The sequence below is a fragment of the Anopheles merus genome, chromosome 3L (assembly GCF_017562075.2).
Source record: "Anopheles merus strain MAF chromosome 3L, AmerM5.1, whole genome shotgun sequence".
NCBI classification, from domain to species: Eukaryota; Metazoa; Arthropoda; class Insecta; order Diptera; family Culicidae; genus Anopheles; species Anopheles merus.
In genome coordinates, this window is record NC_054085.1 from 9471906 (window position 1) to 9488528 (window position 16623).

General features: G+C 46.8%; 2 protein-coding genes across 9 annotated transcripts in view; both read right to left on the reverse strand.

Annotated features, from left to right (window-relative positions):
* Positions 1-1653: 1653 nt before the first annotated feature.
* Positions 1654-4969, reverse strand: LOC121599250. Its single transcript, XM_041926923.1, has 2 exons — positions 4560-4969; positions 1654-2512 (listed from the first exon to the last, which is right to left on the reverse strand). The coding sequence occupies exons 1-2, from the start codon at positions 4793-4795 to the stop codon at positions 2179-2181; spliced, it is 570 nt and encodes a 189-aa protein (XP_041782857.1). The 5' UTR covers positions 4796-4969; the 3' UTR covers positions 1654-2178.
* A 1651-nt stretch (positions 4970-6620) lies between these two features.
* The window catches only part of LOC121599249 (somatomedin-B and thrombospondin type-1 domain-containing protein-like), a 32649-nt gene continuing 22646 nt past the window's right edge, over positions 6621-16623 (reverse strand). For all 8 annotated transcript variants that reach the window (XM_041926922.1, XM_041926915.1, XM_041926920.1 and 5 more), the window contains exons 4-6: positions 12570-12764; positions 9526-9646; positions 6621-7478 (exon numbers count right to left, since the gene is read on the reverse strand). In XM_041926922.1, the coding sequence (XP_041782856.1) occupies positions 7145-7478; positions 9526-9646; positions 12570-12764 (650 nt within the window). In that variant the 3' untranslated portion in view covers positions 6621-7144. The remainder of the gene's footprint in view (positions 7479-9525; positions 9647-12569; positions 12765-16623) is intronic.

Here is a 16623-nt window from a genome sequence, read left to right on the forward strand (position 1 = left end):
CTGGTCACATTGCATCGTAGATAACGTTGTTAAAATTGTCTTAATAATATACTATTTACATGATCCTTAAAATCATCACGAGCCGCATTATATGCTCTCGAGGGCCCCATACGGCCTTTAGTTTGGAGACCCAAATATTGAATTTTGCAGCAAGAAAAGATGGTCTAAAACCTGGTTCGTAACATGCTGCAAAGCACAGGGGTAGGTGTCAGCCGGTCTCGAAGTTGTCTGAAGTCGGAGTCGTTCGGAGATGGAGTCGGATTCATTAGGAGCCTTCCGAAATTAGCCAGAGAAGGTACGAATCCAAATCAATCTATTTACATGCCTTGCGCTATTTACATGCCTTGTTGCCTTGCGTGTGCACTTCTGTCCATAAACCTCCCGTATCTGGCTCTGACACTGACTGACTCCGAACGATTCCAACTTCCGTCGCCCACGGTCGATTTCGACTCTTGCCGACTTCAGTAGATTTCGATTCCGGCCGATTTCGGCTAATTCCAAATCAGACTGCGGATGACTCAGGATGACTCCGATTTCAACTTCGGACGACTCAAGACGGCTGTGGACGATTCCAGATGACTCCTAATAATGTTGGTTGGACTTATCCGTATTATGCTGGTCGGAGTCAACTCCAGATTTTTTTCCAACATTATCCATCACTAATTACAAGTACTATAGACACAATTTTGAAATCCGCCATTGTATTGCCACAATTGTCCATTGTACTAATCCAACATTGGGAAACACAAATGTCAATTAGGTATGTAAAATATAACCTAGTTGACAGGTACCGGCTAAGCTATGATTTGTCTAATTTAATTTGTAATAATTGCCATTCGTAACAACGAATCTTCCGAACATGGGAATATAAGTTACTGTTTATAAGCAACGAGGGCCTGACCGATCTTCTCACGCGAAAAATGTATACTTAAAAAGCATGTAGTGCCAGGTGAAAGATGGAAAAAGTTTAAAAAAAGGCTATTAATAAAGGTCCAACTTTGCATTCCAACGGTCGGTTCCATTAGGCACTGTATTTGGAGATGATCCTGCGCAATTATTTTCGGATGCTGCTGGCTTAGAACGAGAGCACACAAAAACACACAAACACAACAGGTACTTTTTTTCTCCTATTTTTAATAAATACTTCAGTTTCTTATTATAACCGGCTTAATGGCATATAAAAATAGTCTAATAAAATACTATTTACAGTTAAGTAGATGTTCATTTTGCTTGCTTTTTGCATCGATTTAAACGGGGGGGGAGGGGAAAGTGGGAAGGGGGAATCATTATACCATGGCCTGCCTTACTGGGGGGGTTTCTTACAAGTGTTTTGCTTTAAGTAATTGAAATTGAAAGATTTAAAGAATAAACTAAAACACGCACACACAAACAAGTAGCTGTGCGAGTGGACACGTGAGCGGGAACAGATAAACAAAGGTCTACGCAGCTTTGTCAACCGTTCACTCCGCTCCGGTAAACGTGGAACACACTCATCTGCCCACGCGTTGGCCCATTTTAGGGGTCGCCTTATGCTCACGAAGTTTCCCATTTTCCCTTTGTCGAGTGCTACGAGTAAAAGTACACACGTGGCCGTGGCACACTATCCGTTTTGTTTGCTTTTTTAAGTAAGACTGTATAAGTGTGTGCTTTTCCTGGTTATTCGTTAGTGTTAATCTTAAGAAACGGTTTTGCTTCCGCCCTTTGCCCTTTGAAGTAGCAGCTGACAGTGAAGCTGTGGGTGTAGAGTGTGGCCGTTTGTGCCTGTGTGTTGGTAGAGAGAAGTACAATTTACTTAATCGTGTTAGTATCTACGTCTATACGCCCGACCTTTCCAATTTGCGCTGGGTGTTGTGAGTGTTTGTTTTTATTTTTGCTATTGCTTTAGTGCACGCAAAGAGGGGATTGCCTGGAGAGGAAATAAAAATAAAGGACAATTTGTATATGAATAAAAAAACACATACAACCGAGTGTTTCTGTCGAGTGCCGAGATAAGCTTTGAGCTGGATCACAGGGTAAAGGTGATATGCGGATATGCCAACCCGTCAAAACAAAGCGGCTTTAGTGATCCAAGGAGCTTTTCCAGGGAGGTGGAAGACGGTTTTCGAGGAAGGATGGGAAGGGGATATTAAAGAGAAGTAGATAACGCACACAAACACAAGGACCCATACGCGCACACACTTAGACGAAAATGAACTGAGCGTCGCTGGAGGGACACTTCTTCGGCTGGCCCACGGTCAGGCGCATCCACTTGCCCCGGCAGGCCGGCAGGGCCAGCGTGGTGAAGCGGGTGTTCCGTCCGGTCAGCCCGTCGCCCCGGCAGCGGTACTTGGGCGTGTCCGGCTCCTCGTCGTCCTGCACCGAGTTGCTCGCGAGCGTGTCGACCGTCTTGTCTTCGTGCAGCGCCTCCAGGTCGCAGCGCACGATCACCCGCTCGCCCTCGGCCAGCCCGCGGTACACGTTGTCCTTGTGGCATGCCTTGGTCGCCTTGATTACCTCGAACTCCACGCAGTACCTGGAAAAAAAACAGAGAAAGACGAGATTGTGGCGTTAGCTGACACCAACAGGATATTGAATTGGCCCATTTCTGGGCGTCTATATGATGGAGGCAATATCGGTTGAAGAAAAAAAAATTGAATCATCAAAAGCACCCTCAGGCTCTGGTGTGTATGTGTGACGAGCAGATGAAGTTTCATCGTCGATTTGCGTAGAAATCCACAAAACGGGAGCAGGGATAGAAGTCGGGAGCAAAATATTACACTCCATATCCTCGAATAACATCCGCCGCCTGCGGTCAATGAACGGAATGGGGCCCTTTGGCATGGTCTCGCAAGAACCTCGCATCTCGCATTTCAGTTCGCAGATTCCGCTTCTCTCCTGCTAGGCCCTTGTAGCTGACGTCAGAGCTACACGCCGCACACAAAACGTGACCGCGAGTTGGGCCGCACACGATACCATATATGGCAAACGGGGCACATTCCAGCCCTCGAGGGCTACGACCTCGACTAGTCAGGGCACCGAATCTGGGAACCTCATCGTCTCTACCTTTGGTAACGGGGGTTTTACAACGGCCGTACGCACCTTTCGCATCGCAATGTAATCGGAGAAGCTCGGAGCCTTCGGACGTTGCTGTTGTTGTTGACGGATCACGGTCAACCAGGGCGGACAATGGTTGTGCACGGTGCCGAATCTTCACTACCCGTTCTGGAAAACACAACCTTTTTTTGTGCATTCGGCTGTACCGTGAGGAAGCTATCCGGTTTCTTTGATGGTTCCGTGATGGAGAGTTTGATTTGATCCGAAGTGCGGATGGTTTGAACCATTTGATCCAACGGCATTCGTTCATTCCGGGGCCGATCGTTCGGCATTCAAGTACTTGAAAGCTTTTCGAACGTAGGGAATATGGGATGTTAGGTGATGGTGTGCGCATGTAGCTTCGAGCAATGGTTTTAGATTGGCTGTTTACAACTAGCAGTTACTATTTCGTTCGACAAGTGAATGAATGAACTTGTGTGCATTGATCGGTTTATACTTCTTTTGGGAAATCCCATTGAAAGGGGCTTTCAAAAATGGTTCCAAAAACCTTTCACATACTTGAAACCAACAAAACTCGTAGCACAAAACCGTCGTTGCAGTGTAAATCCTATGATAAAGTGTGTATTATAGAGAGCATTCTATCATTTTGAAAGATTCGGTGAGTGTGCATATTCAAGAGTTTCGATTCTTTTCATGTCGTTATCTTTATTGAATTTTTATGAAACTTGAGGCAGTATGGCTTCAATTACTGTTGTTTTTTCATGAATCACTATGCATTGCTATGTATTTAATATTTGAATATTTGAATAATATTAGATGGTTTATTTTTAATTAATAAATACACTTTGTGTCTATCTGGCTTTGTTATTTTCATGAATTAATTATCATTCTGGATTGTACAGTTCAAAGAACCACTTGATTCAATTTCATGATATAAATGAAACCAAAAGAAACTCAAACCGGAAACTGTACCTTTTTGCTCAGAAATATGCAACTAATAGGCCTCTTATTTCGACAAACTATAAATTAATGACAACATTTCACAAACATACCCACAAATCTAATGAGCAAATGATCCAAAATGATACTGAAACGAGTTGCTGTGTTCGTTTCACCACCGCTTCCTCCGCCACCATCATCCAGATGGCGTCATAATTCCCACACGCAGAGCTGCGTTTAGAAAAAAAAGTTCCCCACGTTAACCATTCCCCGCAAAAACTACATTCAAACTATCGGTCTGGGCCAGACACATCTCATTGCTCGCAAATCGATTAGTTCCCGCAAGAGCATCGATTAGCGAATCGGTGCAGCACCATCCCGGGAGCGCTTTCGCTCCCGTGTGGCGACGCAAATCAAGCGAACACGGTTGCGTTTCCTGTGCATTCTACTATAAATCGATACGAACCGCGCACACACACACGTAGAGGTTGCATTTCCCGCAAGTTCCATTTCCAGCTGGGATTGGGAAAAGCGCGCGACTCCGTTTTTCACCTGCACTAGCGACCCGTTTTTGCGATAATACTTACTCATTTCCTCGGTTGTGCTTGAATGCGTTCTTGTAGCGCAATCGTAGATTTCGCCGAATGTCGCTGGTATCGTTCTCGTGGCGGCTCTTGGACAGGGCGGCTGGCAGCAGCAGTGCCGTTTCTGCAAATTTGAAACACAGAGAGAGAGAGAGAGAGAGAGAGAGAGAGAGAGAGAGAGAGAGAGAGAGAGAGAGAGTGAGTGAGAGGGAGTAATGGATGGGGAAAAACATCATCATCAGACGGTGGAAATCGATCGGGTTTGTAGGAAGATGAAAATTCACAGTGGAAAGCGAATGACTACTAGCCGTCGCTGGGCTGGGCAAAATCCAATCCGGACCATGTTCGGGGGCTTCATCACGTCATTGGCATTGGCGCACGTGGCTACCTGGGTACCGACCGACCACCAACACCCTTGTACCATTAGCAGCATTGCAATCAGGCTCCACTCAAGCAAAGTTTTTGATTATTTTAGCTGGCTGAAAGTTCGCCCCGGACCAACCCGAGGACGGCGAAAAGCAGTTTCCCAATCGTCACTCAGACGGTCGGTCTGCGCTGGTTGCCAGAATGCGCTCCGAAATGCGCGCTTCTCGGTACAGTTCAGTCGGTGCGGGAAGTACGGTTCCGTTGCACCATTAAATCAGGCTTGCGGTAAACTGTTTTCGCCTATGAATGGGCCGAGAGGCATGTTTTGGTATGTTCTGGTGGGCTTGGGATGAACCATGCCGGGCAAGTGTTGCACGACGGATTTTATGGCGCATTTCGGGTTCCGGGGAATGTTATGCCCGCAGGCATGGTGTAAGCAGTGTCCAGTCTGGAATGGAGCACCGTGAAGCTACTCAAATATGGATTTGTGGTTCCGTGGTTGATGGCCACGGTGGTTACGACCGTGGACGATGAGTGTAGCGTAGTGGAGCAATGTATGAGCTCCGAACATGAACCCCGGCATGTAGATGGGTAAGTTTATTGACGCTGATTCACTCACAAGCTCGTGATTTTTCAGGTACGTTAAGAATAAAAGCATAACTGACATTAATAATTTAAACTCCAAGCAACGTATCACATATTCTGTTGATTCTTGCTCCACTGTAATTGGGATTTCATTGGCTGCTTTGTAACTATACACGAGCACGTTGGGCTTTGATCATGAAATTCAATCCCTTGGACAACTGTTCAACAGGTCTATCGTACCAACACACCAATACGGTCTTTATGAAAGCTTACCAACCGTTTCAATCCATTCCTGCACACGACCGACCGAACGACGGGCACGATCGCACAAGGGCAGCAGCAAAAAACAGGGATTGACCGATCTTCTCACGCGAAAAATGTATACTTAAAAAGCATGTAGTGCCAGGTGAAAGATGGAAAAAGTTTAAAAAAAGGCTATTAATAAAGGTCCAACTTTGCATTCCAACGGTCGGTTCCATTAGGCACTGTATTTGGAGATGATCCTGCGCAATTATTTTCGGATGCTGCTGGCTTAGAACGAGAGCACACAAAAACACACAAACACAACAGGTACTTTTTTTCTCCTATTTTTAATAAATACTTCAGTTTCTTATTATAACCGGCTTAATGGCATATAAAAATAGTCTAATAAAATACTATTTACAGTTAAGTAGATGTTCATTTTGCTTGCTTTTTGCATCGATTTAAACGGGGGGGGGGGGGGGGGAAGAGGGAAGGGGGAATCATTATACCATGGCCTGCCTTACTGGGGGGGTTTCTTACAAGTGTTTTGCTTTAAGTAATTGAAATTGAAAGATTTAAAGAATAAACTAAAACACGCACACACAAACAAGTAGCTGTGCGAGTGGACACGTGAGCGGGAACAGATAAACAAAGGTCTACGCAGCTTTGTCAACCGTTCACTCCGCTCCGGTAAACGTGGAACACACTCATCTGCCCACGCGTTGGCCCATTTTAGGGGTCGCCTTATGCTCACGAAGTTTCCCATTTTCCCTTTGTCGAGTGCTACGAGTAAAAGTACACACGTGGCCGTGGCACACTATCCGTTTTGTTTGCTTTTTTAAGTAAGACTGTATAAGTGTGTGCTTTTCCTGGTTATTCGTTAGTGTTAATCTTAAGAAACGGTTTTGCTTCCGCCCTTTGCCCTTTGAAGTAGCAGCTGACAGTGAAGCTGTGGGTGTAGAGTGTGGCCGTTTGTGCCTGTGTGTTGGTAGAGAGAAGTACAATTTACTTAATCGTGTTAGTATCTACGCCTATACGCCCGACCTTTCCAATTTGCGCTGGGTGTTGTGAGTGTTTGTTTTATTTTTGCTATTGCTTTAGTGCACGCAAAGAGGGGATTGCCTGGAGAGGAAATAAAAATAAAGGACAATTTGTATATGAATAAAAAAACACATACAACCGAGTGTTTCTGTCGAGTGCCGAGATAAGCTTTGAGCTGGATCACAGGGTAAAGGTGATATGCGGATATGCCAACCCGTCAAAACAAAGCGGCTTTAGTGATCCAAGGAGCTTTTCCAGGGAGGTGGAAGACGGTTTTCGAGGAAGGATGGGAAGGGGATATTAAAGAGAAGTAGATAACGCACACAAACACAAGGACCCATACGCGCACACACTTAGACGAAAATGAACTGAGCGTCGCTGGAGGGACACTTCTTCGGCTGGCCCACGGTCAGGCGCATCCACTTGCCCCGGCAGGCCGGCAGGGCCAGCGTGGTGAAGCGGGTGTTCCGTCCGGTCAGCCCGTCGCCCCGGCAGCGGTACTTGGGCGTGTCCGGCTCCTCGTCGTCCTGCACCGAGTTGCTCGCGAGCGTGTCGACCGTCTTGTCTTCGTGCAGCGCCTCCAGGTCGCAGCGCACGATCACCCGCTCGCCCTCGGCCAGCCCGCGGTACACGTTGTCCTTGTGGCATGCCTTGGTCGCCTTGATTACCTCGAACTCCACGCAGTACCTGGAAAAAAAAACAGAGAAAGACGAGATTGTGGCGTTAGCTGACACCAACAGGATATTGAATTGGCCCATTTCTGGGCGTCTATATGATGGAGGCAATATCGGTTGAAGAAAAAAAAATTGAATCATCAAAAGCACCCTCAGGCTCTGGTGTGTATGTGTGACGAGCAGATGAAGTTTCATCGTCGATTTGCGTAGAAATCCACAAAACGGGAGCAGGGATAGAAGTCGGGAGCAAAATATTACACTCCATATCCTCGAATAACATCCGCCGCCTGCGGTCAATGAACGGAATGGGGCCCTTTGGCATGGTCTCGCAAGAACCTCGCATCTCGCATTTCAGTTCGCAGATTCCGCTTCTCTCCTGCTAGGCCCTTGTAGCTGACGTCAGAGCTACACGCCGCACACAAAACGTGACCGCGAGTTGGGCCGCACACGATACCATATATGGCAAACGGGGCACATTCCAGCCCTCGAGGGCTACGACCTCGACTAGTCAGGGCACCGAATCTGGGAACCTCATCGTCTCTACCTTTGGTAACGGGGGTTTTACAACGGCCGTACGCACCTTTCGCATCGCAATGTAATCGGAGAAGCTCGGAGCCTTCGGACGTTGCTGTTGTTGTTGACGGATCACGGTCAACCAGGGCGGACAATGGTTGTGCACGGTGCCGAATCTTCACTACCCGTTCTGGAAAACACAACCTTTTTTTGTGCATTCGGCTGTACCGTGAGGAAGCTATCCGGTTTCTTTGATGGTTCCGTGATGGAGAGTTTGATTTGATCCGAAGTGCGGATGGTTTGAACCATTTGATCCAACGGCATTCGTTCATTCCGGGGCCGATCGTTCGGCATTCAAGTACTTGAAAGCTTTTCGAACGTAGGGAATATGGGATGTTAGGTGATGGTGTGCGCATGTAGCTTCGAGCAATGGTTTTAGATTGGCTGTTTACAACTAGCAGTTACTATTTCGTTCGACAAGTGAATGAATGAACTTGTGTGCATTGATCGGTTTATACTTCTTTTGGGAAATCCCATTGAAAGGGGCTTTCAAAAATGGTTCCAAAAACCTTTCACATACTTGAAACCAACAAAACTCGTAGCACAAAACCGTCGTTGCAGTGTAAATCCTATGATAAAGTGTGTATTATAGAGAGCATTCTATCATTTTGAAAGATTCGGTGAGTGTGCATATTCAAGAGTTTCGATTCTTTTCATGTCGTTATCTTTATTGAATTTTTATGAAACTTGAGGCAGTATGGCTTCAATTACTGTTGTTTTTTCATGAATCACTATGCATTGCTATGTATTTAATATTTGAATATTTGAATAATATTAGATGGTTTATTTTTAATTAATAAATACACTTTGTGTCTATCTGGCTTTGTTATTTTCATGAATTAATTATCATTCTGGATTGTACAGTTCAAAGAACCACTTGATTCAATTTCATGATATTAAATGAAACCAAAAGAAACTCAAACCGGAAACTGTACCTTTTTGCTCAGAAATATGCAACTAATAGGCCTCTTATTTCGACAAACTATAAATTAATGACAACATTTCACAAACATACCCACAAATCTAATGAGCAAATGATCCAAAATGATACTGAAACGAGTTGCTGTGTTCGTTTCACCACCGCTTCCTCCGCCACCATCATCCAGATGGCGCCATAATTCCCACACACATAGCTGCGTTCAGAAAAAAAGTTCCCCACGTTAACCATTCCCCACAAAAACTACATTCAAACTATCGGTCTGGGCCAGACACATCTCATTGCTCGCAAATCGATTAGTTCCCGCAAGAGCATCGATTAGCGAATCGGTGCAGCACCATCCGGGAGCGCTTTCGCTCCCGTGTGGCGACGCAAATCAAGCGAACACGGTTGCGTTTCCTGTGCATTCTACTATAAATCGATACGAACCGCGCACACACACACGTAGAGGTTGCATTTCCCGCAAGTTCCATTTCCAGCTGGGATTGGGAAAAGCGCGCGACTCCGTTTTTCACCTGCACTAGCGACCCGTTTTTGCGATAATACTTACTCATTTCCTCGGTTGTGCTTGAATGCGTTCTTGTAGCGCAATCGTAGATTTCGCCGAATGTCGCTGGTATCGTTCTCGTGGCGGCTCTTGGACAGGGCGGCTGGCAGCAGCAGTGCCGTTTCTGCAAATTTGAAACACAGAGAGAGAGAGAGAGAGAGAGAGAGAGAGAGAGAGAGAGAGAGAGAGAGAGAGAGAGAGAGTGAGAGGGAGTAATGGGGGAAAAAACATCATCATCAGACGGTGGAAATCGATCGGGTTTGTAGGAAGATGAAAATTCACAGTGGAAAGCGATGACTACTAGCCGTCGCTGGGCTGGGCAAAATCCAATCCGGACCATGTTCGGGGGCGTCATCACGTCATTGGCATTGGCGCACGTGGCTACCTGGGTACCGACCGACCACCAACACCCTTGTACCATTAGCAGCATTGCAATCAGGCTCCACTCAAGCAAAGTTTTTGATTATTTTAGCTGGCTGAAAGTTCGCCCCGGACCAACTCGAGGACGGCGAAAAGCAGTTTCCCAATCGTCACTCGGACGGTCGGTCTGCGCTGGTTGCCAGAATGCGCACCGAAATGCGCGCTTCTCGGTACAGTTCAGTCGGTGCGGGAAGTACGGTTCCGTTGCACCATTAAATCAGGCTTGCGGTAAACTGTTTTCGCCTATGAATGGGCCGAGAGGCATGTTTTGGTATGTTCTGGTGGGCTTGGGATGAACCATGCCGGGCAAGTGTTGCACGACGGATTTTATGGCGCATTTCGGGTTCCGGGGAATGTTATGCCCGCAGGCATGGTGTAAGCAGTGTCCAGTCTGGAATGGAGCACCGTGAAGCTACTCAAATATGGATTTGTGGTTCCGTGGTTGATGGCCACGGTGGTTACGACCGTGGACGATGAGTGTAGCGTAGTGGAGCAATGTATGAGCTCCGAACATGAACCCCGGCATGTAGATGGGTAAGTTTATTGACGCTGATTCACTCACAAGCTCGTGATTTTTCAGGTACGTTAAGAATAAAAGCATAACTGACATTAATAATTTAAACTCCAAGCAACGTATCACATATTCTGTTGATTCTTGCTCCACTGTAATTGGGATTTCATTGGCTGCTTTGTAACTATACACGAGCACGTTGGGCTTTGATCATGAAATTCAATCCCTTTGGACAACTGTTCAACAGGTCTATCGTACCAACACACCAATACGGTCTTTATGAAAGCTTACCAACCGTTTCAATCCATTCCTGCACACGACCGACCGAACGACGGGCACGATCGCACAAGGGCAGCAGCAAAAAACAGGGATTGGAATGTTATAATCGCTCAAAGCACTTCCATGCAGCCCAGCTGATCAAACAACTTTATTACACACCCAGCAACACGCTGTCCAGTTGCCCACTTGGAAGCCTATTAAAATGTAAATCACTGTCTTATGTATCATCGCATGCAGAATCTGTTTTTTTTTAAATATTATTAAGCGTTTTATTTTCGTCTGTCCCATCCAACCCAAAAAATGAAGGGGAAAATACATTTTTAATCACTGTACTGTGGTCGATCAAACTCTGCTTCAAGTTGTCGGTAGTAATGAGAAATATAATTTACTGCAAAGGGTTGTACACCCAAAACGGGTTGAGCTTCGTTCCGAGGATCCATCACACAGGTAGCATAAATGTCCCAAGCACAAAACCAGAAAAGGGCTCTAAGCTAGATATCGTTCTACCAGCACCACCACCAGTAGGACAGAATCTCTCGTGTAACAAACGGTTTCGCGAGTCGTTTCGGAATCCCTTCGCCTGGCAGAGCACCGTTTGGGAGGAGCAGCACAACTTTGACACCGACTGCGGCCATCAATCATTGTAAGCGGACCGAAAACGCTTAACGCGCGCAAAAAAACGCCATACATGGAATAACAAGCCCCACAAAAGCGCCCAAAGTTTGTCTGTAACCGTGCTTCTTCCCCGTCGAGCCGCACCGGCAGACGCACGAAACGAAACGAACGAGCGCCACTGACAGCTATTGATTGTCAGTGAGTGATAAAATGTTCAATTTCAAATTTGGCCAACAAGGGCCGTACGACTAGCTAGGGAGGTTTTTTTCCCTCTCTCTCTCTCTCTCTCTCTCTCTCTCTCTACTCCTCGCTAGCTTTTTTAATGCTGAAATTCTCAGGAATGCAGACAAAATGCGGGATCAGACGATGTAAAAAGTCGAAAAAAGAACGGACCAAACATACATAACAATTTGAACGATGTGTAAGGACTGCCCCCCGCCTTTAAATGGGTTGAATGTTGAACAGAAGCGAGATACGCGTTCTGGGCGTAGCGCATGCCACAGACGACGAAGCTTGACAGTTACATGCGGCCGAGTAATTTCGAGTACGAATCGATACACAGAACACAACACAGAACCTCTCACACACCGGAAGCAATAACCATTTCCAAAAAAAAAAGAAGCCAAGCAATGAAGAGAATTCAAGGAACAAGAGCGAAAAAACAAAGCGTCCAAAAATCATCAATCGACAGTAGCCAGTGCTGCCAGCCGTCTGTTTGTAGTGCGAAATTGAAACAGTGCGCCATAAGTCATGCAATCCGCACAGCAGCGAAGGACTTGCGGCGCTGCATCAGGGGGGTTAAAAAGCCAAAGCGTCAAGTATTTTGCGCCCATCCCAAAAAAAAATGAAACTCTGCATGCTGTGAAGGAATTCCAAAAAGGGAAGCACATGGTACACAAACGGGGCAATGATACTGCGTTTTTGTTATTGCAAAATGCCGAAGTGCATACCAATAACAGTTGGGTGGAAAACATGCAACAAACAGCTTCAATTGCGTTTGGACGTTGTTGTGTTCTGTGACAAAAAAAAAACCAAAAAGCATTACAAAAATAATAGCGAAACGCATTCCAATTTCTGTGAACCATACTGGACAGACCGCAAAGCCCGGGGCACCAGTTGTAAGTGGTTTGTGCCGAGTGTGCATGGTCTCGATGGCTCTCCACCACACATGGCGGCGTTTTTGTTGTTGTTGTTTGGCTACGTTTCATCTACCGAAACTTACCTCGCAGTGCCTTCCGGTCGTGATGGTTGTGACATTTCAGGCCCTGGCAGCCCCGCTTCTGCACCAGCGAAGGGCAGTGTTTGCCACCGTTCTGCGGTTTCTGCTCGATGATGCGAGTGCGCGACATCATACCGTTGCCGCAGGCCGTGTCACATTCGCTCCATTGGCCCCATTCACTGACGATGCAGTCGATCACTGGAAATAAAGAGAGAAAGAGAGAGAGAGCGAGAGATCAGTAACATTGAATTGATAATGCAGCTACACTACGGGTACGGGTAAGGGTGCATATTTGAATTATGATTTCAAACGAGGGATAGCAACAGCGGCCGAACGGTTTGTCCGACACACACCACGGCACGCCGTGGTTTTGCAAATCGATCCCGAGGCCTGTTGCTTCTCATTTCCGTTGACCTTTTTGGCGGAACGCGGGCTAGTGTGTGAAGCAAATCGTTCATCAATGTATGCATGGATCTGTTAGAATTTATTGATGCTTTGTGAGGTGGAAATTGCATGACTAAGCGAGCCTAATCATCTTGCATTACTTGACGCTTCCAATCAAGCACGGACAATCCAAGGCTTTGCTTATTTGTGCAGTTGAGAGCGTTTAAGAAGATAAATATATTGTTCGCAATGTTATTACAGACATCCAAAGATACTGAATCTTTATTACGGAGTTCATTTCTGAGAACCGCTCGGATCCCTTCACGAGTCAACTCCAATAGCATTGCCTTATTGGCTTTATAGATTCGATGTCTTTTCATCCCAACTCCCGGTTCCAGCAAATCAATGTTTTCCATCAATCCACAGACCTAATAAAGCATCTCAATAGAACCACAGACCGAACGACAGTTCGCATAAAGCATAATATCACAAGCGCTGGAGATGGAATCGCTTCCGTTTCCAAGGAACAATCAATGCGGCGTACATTGAAGAACACAATCTTGCTCCTTTCCGGACACCGTTCGGAAAGGGGAGTTCGTGTGGACAAATATTTTTCAATTTACATTCAATTTTATTAATCAACTTGTGTGGAGAGAGCTCGGCACACAGCGTGTGCACTTCCGTACAGAAACGGCAGCACACCACAAACAAGCCATAACAAACGTGGACCATTGGTTGATGGGACCAGCAGCAGGTTGGTAATAAGTTTTGATTTGTTCGGAAATCCCGCTTCCATCTTTGGCTGTGGTTGGAATGGTACCGGGGTTTACCGCACAACCACCACCACCACCACCGCACATTTCCGCCGGGACCGGGACATTCGAGAGATCAATAAAAAGGTCCGACTGTGCGCGGCAGGACACTTACCCCCGTGTGCAGTTTTATGTAATGGCAGCAATGTTTGCCTATTATGGTGAGGACAGCAACATCGCGTCAAGGAGGACCTCACCGTGATGTCGCGAGGGTACGAAAGGCACACAAACCCGAGTGGCGCCAGCGGAACAACTTGCGCCCGGCAGTTTGTGCTGTGTGCTCCACTGAAACCTGGAACCTGGAGTAGTTCGGCATCTCAAGGAGCGCATCGGAAAGATGTGCCCTTGATCGGGTCTGTTGTTGTTTTTCTCCCCCAGAAGACGGAAACAACCCGCCGGCAATTTGCTATTGTTCTGCGGGTTTTATTATTTATGTAATGTTTTGTTTGTGTGCGCGTGTGCTAGTGGAACGAACCAGGCACCGGAACCCAGATAAGGCAGATCTTTCCAGGCCAATCGAACTGTCCTAAAAGGCAGCTCCGGGCCGGACCGGAAGCCACTTACGAAGCTTCATTCCGAACGCACTGCCGCAATGCTCTACAATGTCTTGCCGTGTGTTTGTGCTCAGACTTCTCAGACTTGATGATCTTGGAGCGCTGGAAGCAAAGCTGAGACTGTTGGCTTGTTTGCCCTACCGTGCGCGTTGTACAAACAAATACCTCTTGCATCGTGTGACTCCCAACTTCCAGCACCGTCGTGAAGTTATTGTGCTATTTACGTACTTATAGACATTCGCTCTCGTGCTGCAGAAGTACATTTAGGGCTTGCTCCCCACGGTACTATGGTTGAGATCGTAAATTCCCATCTCGAGCGTGTCCACGGGCACGGGCAAGAAGGGCACAAAACGGATTTCCAACCGAAGCACCTAGCCTTCTTCGGTCGGTGTAGGAGCTACTGCAGATGCAGATGCTGATTGTGATGAACAATAATCGACACTTAGTTCACCATTGGACGCTCCCCGTTGGTGCTTGTACCTCATGTATTTCAAAAAAGAGAAGCAGAAGCTAAATAAATAAAGCAGCAACAGCGCACGACGGCAGCGGACACTGGAGCTAGTAGGTACCACACCTCGGACTGATGGCTAGCAATGACAGATATAAACTTTTATGACAGCTGCCCGGTGGTGATGTTGGTGCAAACCGGAGGCGTGAGGTTCTCGTAAGCGTTTTAGGCAAATCTGCATCGTTTGCTAGCAAGTGTCGTGTGCTGAGGGTGTTACACACCCTCTCTTACTTCTATACTCCAATCGGCTCTCCCCCACTTTTGATGTGTTGCGAAAGCAGACTGAGGAAGCTTTTACATTTTACAAGGCATGAAATATTATTACGCTCATCGTGGACCATAAGCTCAAGCGTACTACGAACCGGGCGGAACGCGCCCGAAGGGCTGAATTCGCTTTATTATGATTAGCATGGCGTGCACAGGGAGCACCTCATCAACCCACACACACGCTCACACGGACGAGTTCTACTGCGTGTTGCATGCAATCAGGTGATTGACCTGAAAGCGAAGATTGAATCCTAGCGCGTACTTTCCTACCGGCGATACTCGAGCGTGTTAATACCGTGTGCTGATGGGCCGTTACCGTAAGATTACAGTTGATTTGGGTGGGGTTCTCCCCTTCTCAGTTGGGGTGCCTTGTTTCTGAGCTGTTTGTATACACGCACACATACAATGCAGTGAGGTCACGTTTTGGCACGCTCAGTCACGCCAACGCGAGTGACAGGATCATCTGCACAATTTGCGATTCAATTTCGATAGTGCTCGGGCGAGGAGCCTACGGGGGCCTCATGATGATGATGATGATGATGCGCTCTCTGCTCATACCTGGACTGGAGAATGTTTTTAATCCTATCGATCGAGCTACCCGTAGACTGTGGACGTGTGTGTGTGTGTGTGTGTGTGTGTGTGTGTGTGTGTGTGTGTGTGTGTGTGTGTGAGTCTGGAGTTGGCATGATGCAGCACGATGTGTCTGGGTGCAATGTGGATGGTGATAATTGCATGGTAAGCAGGGTGCGAGAAGCTTTTTGCACCAGAACCAGCCCGCACCAGCAGCTGGAGCAGTTCGATGTAATGAGCGCTTTGTAGGCGATGTCTTTCTGGGAATGAAAACCCTTTGAAACTGTATTTCTAGCAGGTTTATTAATTTCTAGAAAGGCTTTACGCTTGGAATGCACATTCGCACATTGCATCGAACGGGTGCTTAGAAATTTGCAATGAACGTATGACATGAATATGAATATTTTGCTGGCATTTCGCACACTGACTGAGCTCGCATTGCATCGTTTCAGTTCCCCCACAGCGAATACAGAGAGTGCGTTGTAAGAAGCTTTTCCTTTACAAAAACCCCCTTCCTTCAAGACATTATTCAGCACTTCGGGCGAGAAAGTTACCATCTGCTTATGGTCTAAGACTTTGATTGAAGTATACATTTTCAATGAACTCTTCCCTTGCAACCGTTCAACCGTGGAGAGAAAAACAAAACCACAGTAAAGCCGAAAATAAATCGCAGTTTTTTTGTTCACCCCAAAAACACTTTCCAGACAGTTTTTGCCAGCCCCTTATCCCGCTCCAAAACGCGCACACTCGACGATGCGATAAAATTGGCAATGGCAACCCGAGCCAGGCCTCTGGGTTTGCTTTGATGCTGGGCTGCGTTTTGATCAGTGGCCTCGTTCTGCCGGCGGTGATGATGATGGGACGAACGCGTTTCTGTATGTTATGCCGGGTGCGAGATGAAACGAACGGCTCAGCTTTAAGCTGCCTACGGGAGCCAGATTGCGCCAAGGTTAGGAGAAGTG